At 40.3% G+C, this 12,482-nt stretch overlaps 1 protein-coding gene across 1 annotated transcript in view; it reads left to right on the top strand.

Moving 5' to 3' along the window:
• The first annotated feature begins 4,568 nt into the window (after nucleotides 1-4,568).
• b3glcta (beta 3-glucosyltransferase a) overlaps nucleotides 4,569-12,482 on the top strand; it is a 74,767-nt gene continuing 66,853 nt past the window's right edge. The window contains exon 1 of the mRNA XM_022200148.2: nucleotides 4,569-4,834. Coding sequence (XP_022055840.2) covers nucleotides 4,729-4,834 — 106 coding nt within the window. The 5' untranslated portion in view covers nucleotides 4,569-4,728. The remainder of the gene's footprint in view (nucleotides 4,835-12,482) is intronic.

Below are 12,482 nucleotides of genomic sequence, written 5' to 3'. Positions count from 1 at the left end.
TGATTTACATTATTATGTCCCCATATGGAAGACATGCCCTCACAGTGTGACTGTGCAAACATATTTATGTTTCCCTAATGTCAGTAACATTCGCCCACACACACCTGAACACTCCCCATCCCGCTCTAACTGGGAAAATATGAGGTGTGCAATTAATGTTGACAAACAATAATTACAAGAGTAAGCCAGAGGAGGTTGTACACATCACTTTTTTTTGATTGCATTAACTATGAGCACTTGGCCCTGCCCAAAGGCTAATTACCCACATACATTCAGAGCAGTGGGAGATCTGAATTATTCAGAAATGCTCAGTAAATGCAAGCACCCACAGAGCAGAGGAAAGTGATTTTGAAACTGGGAGACAGAAATATACTCAATTATAAGTCACAGCATCTACAAATCCATGTATGTTTTGAAAAGTGTAACATTCAGTTAGTCGAGGGCATTAAAATACTCAGATTGAAGCCACGTTGATTTCAAAGTTATCCTCATCAGTATTAAGGACATGTTCTGTAGAGCTCAAACAATTCACTGGCAGTAAACTGCAGTCAGTTTGCTTCTTGAGTCATGAACCAGACAATCTGACTGTGTCTCTGTAAAATCAACTCACTGTCACTGTCACGGATTTGCGCTTTTATTTACTGTCACTGGAGAAAAAAATCCAGTATGGCGCTGTCTTGATTTTCTTGTTTCTAGCTGCACTGATTGAGTCACAAATCTGGACTGAGCTGTCAAAGTGCATCTGAACGAACGCTGCCTTCGCTGGAAGTTGAAATTGCTGTTTCTACAATTACATTTCAAGGAAAGATTGTTTTACCGCAGCGAAAGTGACACATTCATGTTGTCAAAAAAATGCCATTTGTGGAGCTAGACCACTGAGATTTTCTTTCTTTATTTAAACTTTTAGCAATTAAGCATGACATTGTTGTTTTTAATAAATTTATGTAGGTGAAATCTCCTTGCTTTTATGGTTGCAAATAATTTAACAGCAAAACACAATGCCAGATAAAGTGATTATGATGTGCATATGACAGCATGCATGATTTATTGTCTCCTCTATCATTTAAAAGCAAACACAAGCCGCTGTTGCTGAGACACTAAGATTCATCTCTGCAGGATCATTACGCTCTCGGCTTCATTACAGCCCTCATAAAACCATTCGCTTCAAATCATGTATTTCATAAATGAGAATAGCTGGAAAAAGAAACATTTTCCGCTTTAATTTTGAATCTTTGCAGAGCAACTTTGCACAACTCATGTAGGACGAAACACGAGTGCAGCCTCAGACACTAATGATGTTTCCGTAAATTTAAATCTAGCTGTATAGGAAGTAACCCCGCATTAACTAAATACAATGCAACCATTGCTAATGTTAATTATGGGTTACACTGGTGCTTGACATGTAAAAAATGTCTCCTCTGTTCTTCACCTTTTATGATACAGTGGCACATAGCAGTAGAAAGCTGCAGTTCTGTGATCATAGTATAAACACAATTCATTACCATCATCTATAGGGAACAAAATTATGCAATTATGCATCTGGTAGCTAACATATGTACAGGCTCATCACACCTACACAGGTGTTTTAGTTATTGCAGCTAATTCAGCCCCTTCTCAGGTTATGCTGGAAGTAAATTATGGTACAAATCCCCATCTACTAATAAGTAGAATAAAGATATCCCACTTTTGCAACCTAACAACAAACCTCAAGGAAAGTGAGCCAGAAGCCAATTCACCACAGTCTGTTCATGTCCACAGAGTCCTATGAAAAGGTCCAATCAGGCAAAATAGAAGCACCGTGGGCTTGTAGGGGTTTTAATAGAGGCCTATTAAAATCCCTCTGAGCTTGATTGTCATAGCAGGAAAAGCAGGTGTTACTAACAATGACTCAGTTTTATAACAGTGCAATGGTAGGCCAGATGCAAAACATCCGGACCCTTAAACTGAATCATTAACTTGCATATTTACACCTGTTTTTCTTCCTAAATGTGCCTTCTTTTGCAAAAAAAGACAGACTTCCATATGAATAAATAATGAAAATAATACAGGCTAAGACTTAGCAGACATTAGTCATATTTATTTAAAGAACGCAGAGACAGTTTTTGGTTCTGTAAAATCAACAAAAATGCATCAGCCAGAAAGCTTAGATAAATCTCTCCCCTGTAGTTTCTCTGTGTACAAAAACAATGAACAGTCTGCAGAACTGCATACGGCAGCTCTAGCCATCATCATTATCAGGGACATAAGCTGTGAACTCTGACATTTTTCACAGCAGACACTTTGACATATCACAGCGGGGAAACCACAGGTGAGATCTGCAACACTAATGATGTCTGGATCCCATTTAGGTGTCCCAGTTCCAGGTCCTGCTACTCTGCATGTTGACTCACTGCTACTGTCTACTGGGACGCATACATGGTACCAAGCCACCGTTAGTTAATGTTGTTAGTTATGCATGTGCTTTATTCTACCAGGACAAGACAAATGAATGCTGCTGGGGTATAAATTTACACACACACACACACACACACACACACACACACACACACACACACACACACACACACACACACACACACACACACACACACACACATACATTGTACATCTGTAGAAATGGGTCACAAATACAATTTCATTTAATCCAACAGTTAGTAATCTCCTTAAGAAGCTGGATGCTTTAGTTTACAGCAAATGTTGCTCAAACCTTTGTAAACATTGCATTTGCTGGGAACTGTTTTTAGCTGAAGATGAATGAACGTTCAGTGCTCTTGTATTGGATTTAGTGGTGGGAATGAAGGAACATGTTAGAAAATGCAATGATATGGCTCAAATAATGTGTTTTTAACAGTTTCGGTCATTGAACAGTGTAGCATAGAGGATTCATTTAGATCAGATTTGGGCTGTACAGACTAAAGCTGGAATCATATGTATTTATATGTATATATATCCACACGTGTGAACAGTTAAATGAGTGAAGTTAAATGTGGAAAAATTACAATAATCTAAAAATCTTACTGGTTGGGGAGCCTCACCTAACTCAAACAGGAACACGTAGTCAACCAGTCAATAAGTTGGGAGAGAGAAATTTTATAGACGACTATTGGATTAAATTTCAAATGAAGGGGTCAAATATTGTGAAAATTTGCTGGTTTTTTTCTTATATGTCATAGTTAATGGCCTGTTGGAGTAGCAAAACAAGATGAGATAAAAAGACTTTGATAGATATTTTTTGATAATTTACTAAATAAAAGACTCATGTATTGAACAATAACAATAAATAAAAAATAAATAATGAAGATACTTGTTGGTTAGGGTAACTTCTGGCTTTAGCATTAAATATTTCTGAAATACTTCTTGTTATAGTCGATTTTCATGTCAGATCTTTGCATTTGCTGAACTTTAAATAGCACTAAAATCATTCCAAACTTCATTTAACTGTTTACATGAGACTGATTACATAATAGTGATATTCCATTAGTTTAAGCAAACTCTTTTTTTAAATTCATTTGTTCATTTATTTATTTTATTATGTGAAAATGTGAGAAATTCAGCTTTTTAGGAGAGACACCAACCCTGGTGAATTCCATGCTACTGTAGGCTAAGTGTCCATGGAGGCTGGTATTTAGAGATGGATTTGATCAATGATAACAAAGTTAATGCAAAATTAAAGTTGGACCAAGTAGGTCCATCAGTTCTAAATTAATTAGCAATGATTGAATTTTTTTTAACAATCTGAGTTGTCAAATTGTTTTTATTCTATTTTGGTCCATACATGAATGATTTCTTGTTTGTAATTGTTTATTTTTCACTTTTGAACAGATTTTGAACATTTTGATAATCGATAAAGAAGATTGCACAGAACAATAGCAGAATGTCAGCGTCCATTTTATTGACTTTTTCCCACTCTTTTCAGCTGTTGCTACTCTCCGTTTCTAATAATCTTCCTGATCTGTGACACTTCTGACATAGCGTGGGAGCTCCACACTTAATATATTCCTGACAGCTACAATTGATAAGAATCACAGGTTTCCATGAAATTTAATCGGAAATACGTGCAGGTAATTTTTGACCCACTTATGGAAGCTTAGGGTAGTAATTCAAATGTTAGAATTCCTTAAAAAATATAAAAGGTAGCTTAACAATTTAAATGGAATTATATCAAAACTATTTTTTGAGGAATAACTGAAATATGAAGTGAAAACAACTTTTCTTTACAAAGATATTGCCAAGAAAACAAACTCACTGGGTAATTTTTGGACCCACTCCTGTAACTAAAGGTTAAAGTAACATCAAACTGTGAAAATAAAGGTAATCTTAGGCTGAGGACAAAGTTTGTATTAGATAAACTGACTTTGAGCCTTTTTTACGTTTATAACTACAAAGAGGTACTTTGTATGATTCTGAACACACTACCACTGATCACTCTGTTCACAGTGAGCAGGTTGGTATTTCCAGCTCCAGTGCTCAGAAGCAGGACTCTGAGAAGAGCCCTTGAAGGCAGCAGCAGCAGTGATTTTCTTCCTGAATGTGGGTTTGTTTTCTCTCCATCTGCTGGTTCAGCCTGTCAGCTGTGAATTCATCCCGCCAGCAGAGCGCGTCCCTGCGCCTTGTACCGAGAGAAAGTGGGGATGTCCTCCTACCAGAGCACAAACCCACTCCCCGTTTTCCGTGAACTGTGAAAAGGAAAAGCCCTGTTGTCTGTTTTTAAACACTGTCAGAAAGCCCATGCACTGCGAGCTTCCCCTCTGCGCACAGGACTCTCCCAGGATGCTGTCGAACAGCCCGCACATCGGGCACAAAGTGGCAGGCTGTGTGCTTTTCCTCTCCTTCTGTGAGTACTCACTTTACTTTCTAATGCTCATGCCAGCGGGCTCAGACAGCTGTGAGGGACCTAACGACGCCGACACACTGAACAGTTTGTGTTCGCTTTGAGGGCTGAAGCTTGTGTTTGGAAAAGAAGCGGCGGCGCGGCGCTGAATTGAGGGTTTCCGCGCAGAATTAGAGACGAGCTGTGAGCGTATTTTCAGAAGTGTTGGAGAAGTGCGGAGCCATGATCCGCCTCAACTTCCTCAGGAGTTGGAAGGCGATTTGCGCTCACCGGCTGCCATGTGGGTTTATGCAGAGCAGTTACTGTAAGTTAAAGTGAGAGTTGTTTCAGGGGAAAAGGTCTGGAGGCTCTTTGGTGGGAAATCAGGGCGTTTCTCGTGAAATCTGTCCCCCTATGACGAGCGACAAGCGGCGTCGCTTCTTCCTGACACATCGGCGGGGCTCTGGCAGGAGTGAAGCCCGAGGATCAGTGCTCCTCCGGCAGCTGCTCCAACTTACAGGCTCCTTCCCCATTCTGGATGTGCGCTGGGAATTTAGTAGCGAAAGTGGAGCTGGCAGGCTGCAGTGATGTGATTAATCTTTATTGTTGCTGAAGGGGTGAAAAGAAAACCACATTCACACACTTACAAATAATCTCAGACAATGTTTTTGTACTTTATTGATTCATTTTACTAATATTTGTGGCAGAAATTGTGCATGAATCACATTTTTATTCCCTTCCATGAAGTTGATTGCTTAATTGCATAACAGCTAAAATGTAAAATATTTCACATTAAATACTTCAAGACCTTACCTACAGTACATATTTCACTATTGAGAATAAAGCCCTCTTCATACAGCATGACCTTGCACACACACAACATATTCAGTCCACTGGGTGGGGTTCAGCACACAATGTGTGGCTGCAGCTGTGCAGAGAATTGCACTGAGTGACCAATATTGCATCTGCCCAGTGTACCATGTGGAGATTCACCTGAACCCGAATGAGATAAATGTTGAGAGCAAGAGGGTCTGCCTGGCTTCTCTGCAGGAAATAAAAACTAAGAAGAAACCAAATACACAAATATCTGCAAATGTGTTAGTGCTGCACAAAATATGAGCTGTTCAAGGGATTGACACCGGAAATAACAAAACATTGCCATGCATAAGGTTCCAAATGAACAGGTTAGAGGCTAACAGAGTGTCTATGAATCTTAATGCTGCAAGAAATGACCATTGGTCACTCTGATTAATTATTAATTAGATTCAACCTTGGATAATTAGTTTTTACCCTGCACTTGAGCTCTTTTTACATTCTTTCTCTGCTTGCTTTACACCTGATTATGCTCAGGCCGTGTGAAATCATGGTTTTCCGTATTTTACAGACTTTTATTACCTTTTTGTTTGCTGAATATGCAAGAAATGTGTCAAATTTCACTTAAGATCACCTTTTATCCCCATTCCTTATAACTGTTCAAACAACTGAGACTTCTATCAGGTTAATTCTTGTTTATAAACCATATAAAAGTGAAATGCTTCAGTTTACCTGTAAAACATGTACTCAGAACCAACAATTCAAGTTTGTGAATGTGTCAGAATCATAATATATTCTGGTCAATACAGGCAGTCATGGTCAGCGCTGCAATCGACCTTGTGCGAAGTCTGCGTTTGTGTGCTTGGCAAAGAGTCAAGCACGTTTAGTTGGGCATCACACTCTGACAAGGCTGCTTGTCTGCTCCCCCTGTATGTAATATTCATGGACCTAACAGCAGAGCACAGCCGAGGTCTGGAGAGGGGCCAGTTTGATGACATTAGGGTGCCACCTCTGCAATTTTTCAATGATGCCGTCCGTGAAGCTTCAAGCGACTGTCATTTCTGATGAGCACTGGAGCGGTTTGCAGCTGAGAAAGACGCAGTCGGGGTGAGGAATAGCACCTATAAGTTTGAGGCTGCGGCGCTGTTTTTGGAGTCCACATGGGGCGCATTTCAATTGTGGCTGTGGTGGCTTCACAAAGTCTGCCTTTGCTTGTTGATTTTAAGAAAGCACTTTTTTTGGGGGAGATAGTGCTGTGTGGCTTCAACTTCAACACCTGACAAAGATGCATATGCTGCCTTTATGTGGTGCAACAGTAAAACAGTGCAGGTATTGCAGTTGGAGATGATCCTTATTACACCAGTTTTATTCAGTTTAATCTGCACATTGATCACTTTAGTAACAAGAAAAGCACTCAGAGAGCGCAGTACTCCGCCAAGGGTGCTCAGTTGTATGATTTCCAACGGATAAATCACGTTAATTTCACAGCGATGGATTTTTAGTAGGATCGCAATCATGTGATGATCAGGAGGCAGCTGACATAGCGTTAGCTTGTGTCATAGTTACAGTGACGCCATGCTTCTGTCTTGCAATGATACAGAAATCTTAAATAAATTCCATGGATCCAGACTATAAGCCGCTTCACTGTCAAAATCTAATCAGGTGGTTCTTGTGTCATATCTGACCTTCCCTGAAAATTTCATCCAAATCTGGAAGTCTGTTTTTGAAGAATGTTGCAAAAGAAAGACATTAATAGATGGACGAACGTACGCTGAGTGTCACAAGTCCACCGTGTTCCTTGGTGGAGTAATAAATTAATATGCATAGTTTGTTAGGTGATTGATGACCAAAATCTCAAAGGTTATTGTCTTGGTATTTTAAGTTTGAGATTGCCATTTTCCCTTCAGATGCCTTCCTCTTCCTTCCCCCACCCTGCCGTCTCAATTCAGTGACAGTAAAGAGAACTGTGAGATCGATGTGGGTGATGGTGGTGATGAGAGAGCCGAGCTTCAGAGAACAGCTCTCAAACAACAGTCTTTGTTCTGACCGTCAGCTGTGGTCACGGGTTTTGGGGAAGTGACTGAAGGAATGAGATCGCAGCCACGTTGAGTTTCTCTGTGGGCTGGATGGTCTCAGTGTGGCTGACAGGGTGAGGAGGCTGGGAGAACACTGGGGTCCAATCGCTGATGTGAGGATCCAGCTGGAAGCAGCGTCGGGTAAAGATTCTGTGAGATTCAGCTCATAGGATACTGGAGAGATGATTGTGTATCTTTGACTGGTCTTGAGGATCCCACAGGGTGAGCTAAGTGATGTGATAAAGTCTCCTCTGTGAGCTTGTCTGTGCAACGCTGCCCTGAATGAGAAGCTTTTGGCTGAGGGACAAATGGGTGGATGGAAGCCTTTGATGTTTAGATCATTGATTACATCCATTAATTAAGTTTCAGTCCTCAAAAGCTTAGCGGTAGCAGGAAGGTGTAACATGATGGTATCTCATGGGACATAATAAATTTGCATACTCACAGATCATGCCGCATCTCTTCCTTAAATATCTCTGGCTGAAGGTGTTGAGCCAGCATGGGCGGTACTGCAGCTCTGTGAGCCAGGGCTGCTGCTAAGAGTTAATTTCTTTATTGATTATTATCATTTTTTCTCGTTCATAGAGCTTTTTCACAGCTGACATTTTGACTCGTCACAGTGGGGAAAGCATAGATGGAATTAATGATGGCTCGATAAGCCTTGACAGGGAACCAGCATGCATAAAGTGCACAAAACTGCCTGTTGTATAAAATGGTCAACAATACCTAATAAAGGTTAATTAATTCATTAGCAAAATATATTGAAACTGTGATCATACATAATATAGGCTGATACTGTGATAAAGGATGTTATCAGGGGAAAACCAAAGGCAATATTAGCTTTTTTGTTCGCTGTAAGCTTAAGTTTTGCCAGGCTGAGTCACACAATGATAAAAATGTATGTCAGTTACAGATAGGAAGTTGTGTTGCCACTGTAGAGAGTGTTTTGTAATCCAGACTGTTCAATCAGACATAAACCAGTTAAGCCAGCCTCGTTAAGTCGAGTCATCCGATTGCTCAAAAATCAGCGATGCTAATCCTTTGCATGGAAGCATCTCTATAACTATATGCAGCTTCACTGTGGCTGCTGCCAACTGCAGAATGGTGAGACAATAATGAGAGGCAAAGACAAGAGACATGCCAAAGAAAACCACAAAAAATATCCAAAGTTTGGGATCATTCAATGCCAAAAAATAATTAAAACTGTACAGTGTGTCTGTTGTAAAACTGAACTAGCCTTACTGCAGTAGCACGACTTCAGTGCTTCACCACCGCAGGAAAAGCATCCTGTTGATGCATGAAGTCCACAGAGTGACTCTGACACAAAGTAATATTAATGTTAGCATTTAATGTAAATCAGTATGATTGCTAGCTGAGATGAGGGCTTGCAAAGTGCAGAGTCAATTAGAGGAGCCTTTAGATGCTTTTTTTATCTCATCCGTAGAGCTGATATGGAGACTTAAATATGTATAGAACTCAGTTTCGATATCAGGCGATCAAAGAAAGCAATGAAAAATGCAATTTTCTTTTCTCCACTTTAAAAAAATCTTATTTTGTATACTGATTATTGCTCTTCCAAAAGGCCAGTGTATTTATTTTCCCAGTAATTGATGGAATAATCTATGGCTGCAGCCCTAGAATTAATGCTACCATTTAAAGGCACCTCTCAAAATGTGTCATTTCTGCACACTAAGAGTCTTAAGTTAAAACTATGTCTAAAAAGTATTTACAGTAAACTGTATTTAATCAAAAAAGCTGTATGCAGAGACAGAGCGTCTTAGCACTAACTGGGTTAGGAGTTGTTTGTATGGGTCCTGGATGGTTGCTGGTGCCCCATGAGCCAGAATAGAAAGTTTAAATTTAATATCACACAATCCCAGATGAAGCCTGTGCCTCTCGCATGCCGAACAGTTTGCGGAGCAGTTGTCAGAAAACCAAATCAAATGCATTATTACAATTGTATGTGCATCGCAAACTGTGTGCCATCTGTGCCCACCCTTTGAACAGCTACTTTTATTGTAATAGCTTACCCTGTCTCTGTCGCCACAAAGTGTGGTGATTTTTCCATGGCTTACCTCACAGAATTTTAAACAACAGAAGACTATGTTTAAGCTGGATTAAGTCGTTTTTGTTCCTCAGGGACCAAACTCACCAACATACTGTGTCCACCTGTCAGGTTCTTCAGTGTAGGACGAACAGGAAAACGATTTTTGGGGATGCAGGTGAGATATACAATCAAACATAACGTTAAAATTACTGACAGGTGAAGCAAATACCAGTGATCATTTCATAAAAATGCAATATTCTGCTTATAATGAGTCCTGGCATTCTTGTGCATTCTATTTTGAGACTTACCACCTACCTAAACATTGTTGCAGACCAAGTACACAGCAGCAGTCTCCCTCAAAGAGACAGTATGCCCTGCCACAATGCAAAAACTGCTCAGGAACAGATCTAGAAAACACAACAAAGAGGCCAAGGTGTTGATTTGGCCCCCAAAATCCCCAGACCCCAGTCTAATCGAGCATCCATGCCTGATCCGTTTTGGATCCACTGCCAATATCCCAGTGCCAAACACCACAGGACACCGCCAGAGCTCAGATGGGTCAGAGCAGTTTGGATGGCACGAGAGGGACCTTCACGGTGTTCGGCAGAGGGTTTTAATGCTGTGGCAGATCGATGTATGTTGCACATGGCATGCTCTAGTTTCAACTGAACAACTACCGGTATGTGTTTGATTTCACATCTGAAAGGTACAGCGACAATAAGATCAGAAAATGAAATCCTAAATTACATCTCATTTTCACAGGCAGCAGGTTAATGTTGAAATATGGGTTGAAATAGCAATGTCTCGTGTTCATGAGTCCCGAGGATTTTTCTCTTTCATTTGAAGTAATTTCAATATGAAGTATGCATTGAACTGTTGATCTTGCAAAACGAGCAATTTGAAGATGTCACTTTGAGCTTAAAGATCTTCTGAACAGCGTTTTCCTTTTATACTGATAAAGAAAATGTAATTAGCTGCAGTTCTTTATCTGCATTTCTGTCTGGTTATAGGCTTTGTATAGGGTTGCAGCTTATTATATTTCGCAAAACCACAGGAATGTGTTAAAACTTTATTCTCTTCATTCAATGCCAATATTCGTACTGTAGAAAATTGGTGCACAGCGACACCAGTTTTGCTGCTCTTTGGGTAGGATTGCGGCTATTACAGATGGTGGACTGTAGTTAATTTACTGTTAACATTATACAACATAAAGACTAAACTTCGGAGAGATCATGATTACTGTTACCATAAAAAAGTTAAGCCCTAAAACCTGCCAGTACAGACCCAGTTTAGTCAGTCTTCTTTCTCCCTCTCTGCACCACAGACCAGTTCCTGCACTGGTGCGTTTTTATTGGATATAACTGTAATAGTGCAACATGGATGTAATTCCCAGGTATACTGAGCTGTAGCTACAGTCAACCTTTTTGCAATCCCTGCCAATGTTACCGCAACGGAGGACTGCAAAAAATCTCTGCACCCATGAAATTTAAATGAGTATAGTCACGCTGTGTTAAATTTGAAAACACTCCAATGTTTTAGACCGAGAAGCACAAGAACCCAAATGAGTCCTTTTTTTATTGCCTGTATAATTCAAGTTGAATATTTACTAATTTTTTCATCTTCAGTTTAATTTCCCTGCTTGCTCGGCAGTCTTCATCAGCCACTTTATGCCGTTTTGTGCCACACAGGTAGAGTTCTTGTATAAAGTTGAGGGCTGGAGCTGCCGTCTGTGGTTTCAGAAGAGGTTGGTAAGAGCTGAATCCAGATTTAATGGCCCTCAGCATGGCCATGTTTTTGCACTGGTCTCAGAAGTGGTCTCTGGATGGCAGCCCTGCCATATATATCAGCATTTTGAAGCTGACTTGACCTTGGATTTTATTGTTTTTGCCAGATTAAATAACATTGTTTTTCAGATGGAGTGCAGCTGCAGTTCAGACTCTTCGCTGTTCAGTGTGTTTGGAGGCCCTTAGTTGCCTCGTTGTGCTTTGAATACTCCACATAGACGTGGTGATTATCAGAGCTCCTTTAAAGCTGACACTGACTGCTCATTTGCATTCAAGTTAATATGATACACCTGCATAGCTGCCTTTGTTAATGCGATTTAGTTACTTCAAAGCACTTTGATGTGGTGTCTCCATTTTTTCCCCGGTGCTCATTAAATGCTGTATGAAATGGACTTTTATGTCACACACTGACCAGCTGTCAAACAAGCAAACCGCTGCTTCTACAGACAACAAATTTACTTAAAGGAAATGGCACCATGCAGAACTCTTCACCTCACAAAAAAACCCCGAGTTGTGATTTCAGATGCATTTTGTCTTAGTCAGATTCTTTGAATTCTCCAAAGATTCGTCTGCACAAATCTGATTTCCTGCGAGCACCCTGTTTCCTGGCTAATTGCATTGGACATCTGCTTTTATTACAATGACGATGTAAATTGAGCAGCATGTTGAAAAGGATTCAGCTAATTTACAGCTTTCTTCATGTAACTTGCTTTCCAGAATTTCAGAAAATCAAAGCTAGCGACTTCCCTTCAGTGTGGCTCAGTTGAAGACAACAGACTTGATTATGAGGAGGCGATGAGATGGAGTGCTCCCATCAGCACTCCTGACAGTATGTAGGGACTTACTCTCCCTCTCTGTGTGGTTCTCTGCCTCTCCTGCTCCACAGCCAGCCATGAAAAGATGGGAAGTTTGAGCAGATGTAGCAGAATGTATTGTGAACTTGAACGTATTCC

Source organism: Acanthochromis polyacanthus, chromosome 13, assembly GCF_021347895.1.
Source record: "Acanthochromis polyacanthus isolate Apoly-LR-REF ecotype Palm Island chromosome 13, KAUST_Apoly_ChrSc, whole genome shotgun sequence".
In the NCBI taxonomy this organism is placed as follows: Eukaryota; Metazoa; Chordata; class Actinopteri; family Pomacentridae; genus Acanthochromis; species Acanthochromis polyacanthus.
The sequence above is the reverse complement of the archived record's forward strand: the minus strand, read 5'-3'. Positions and strand labels throughout refer to the sequence as shown.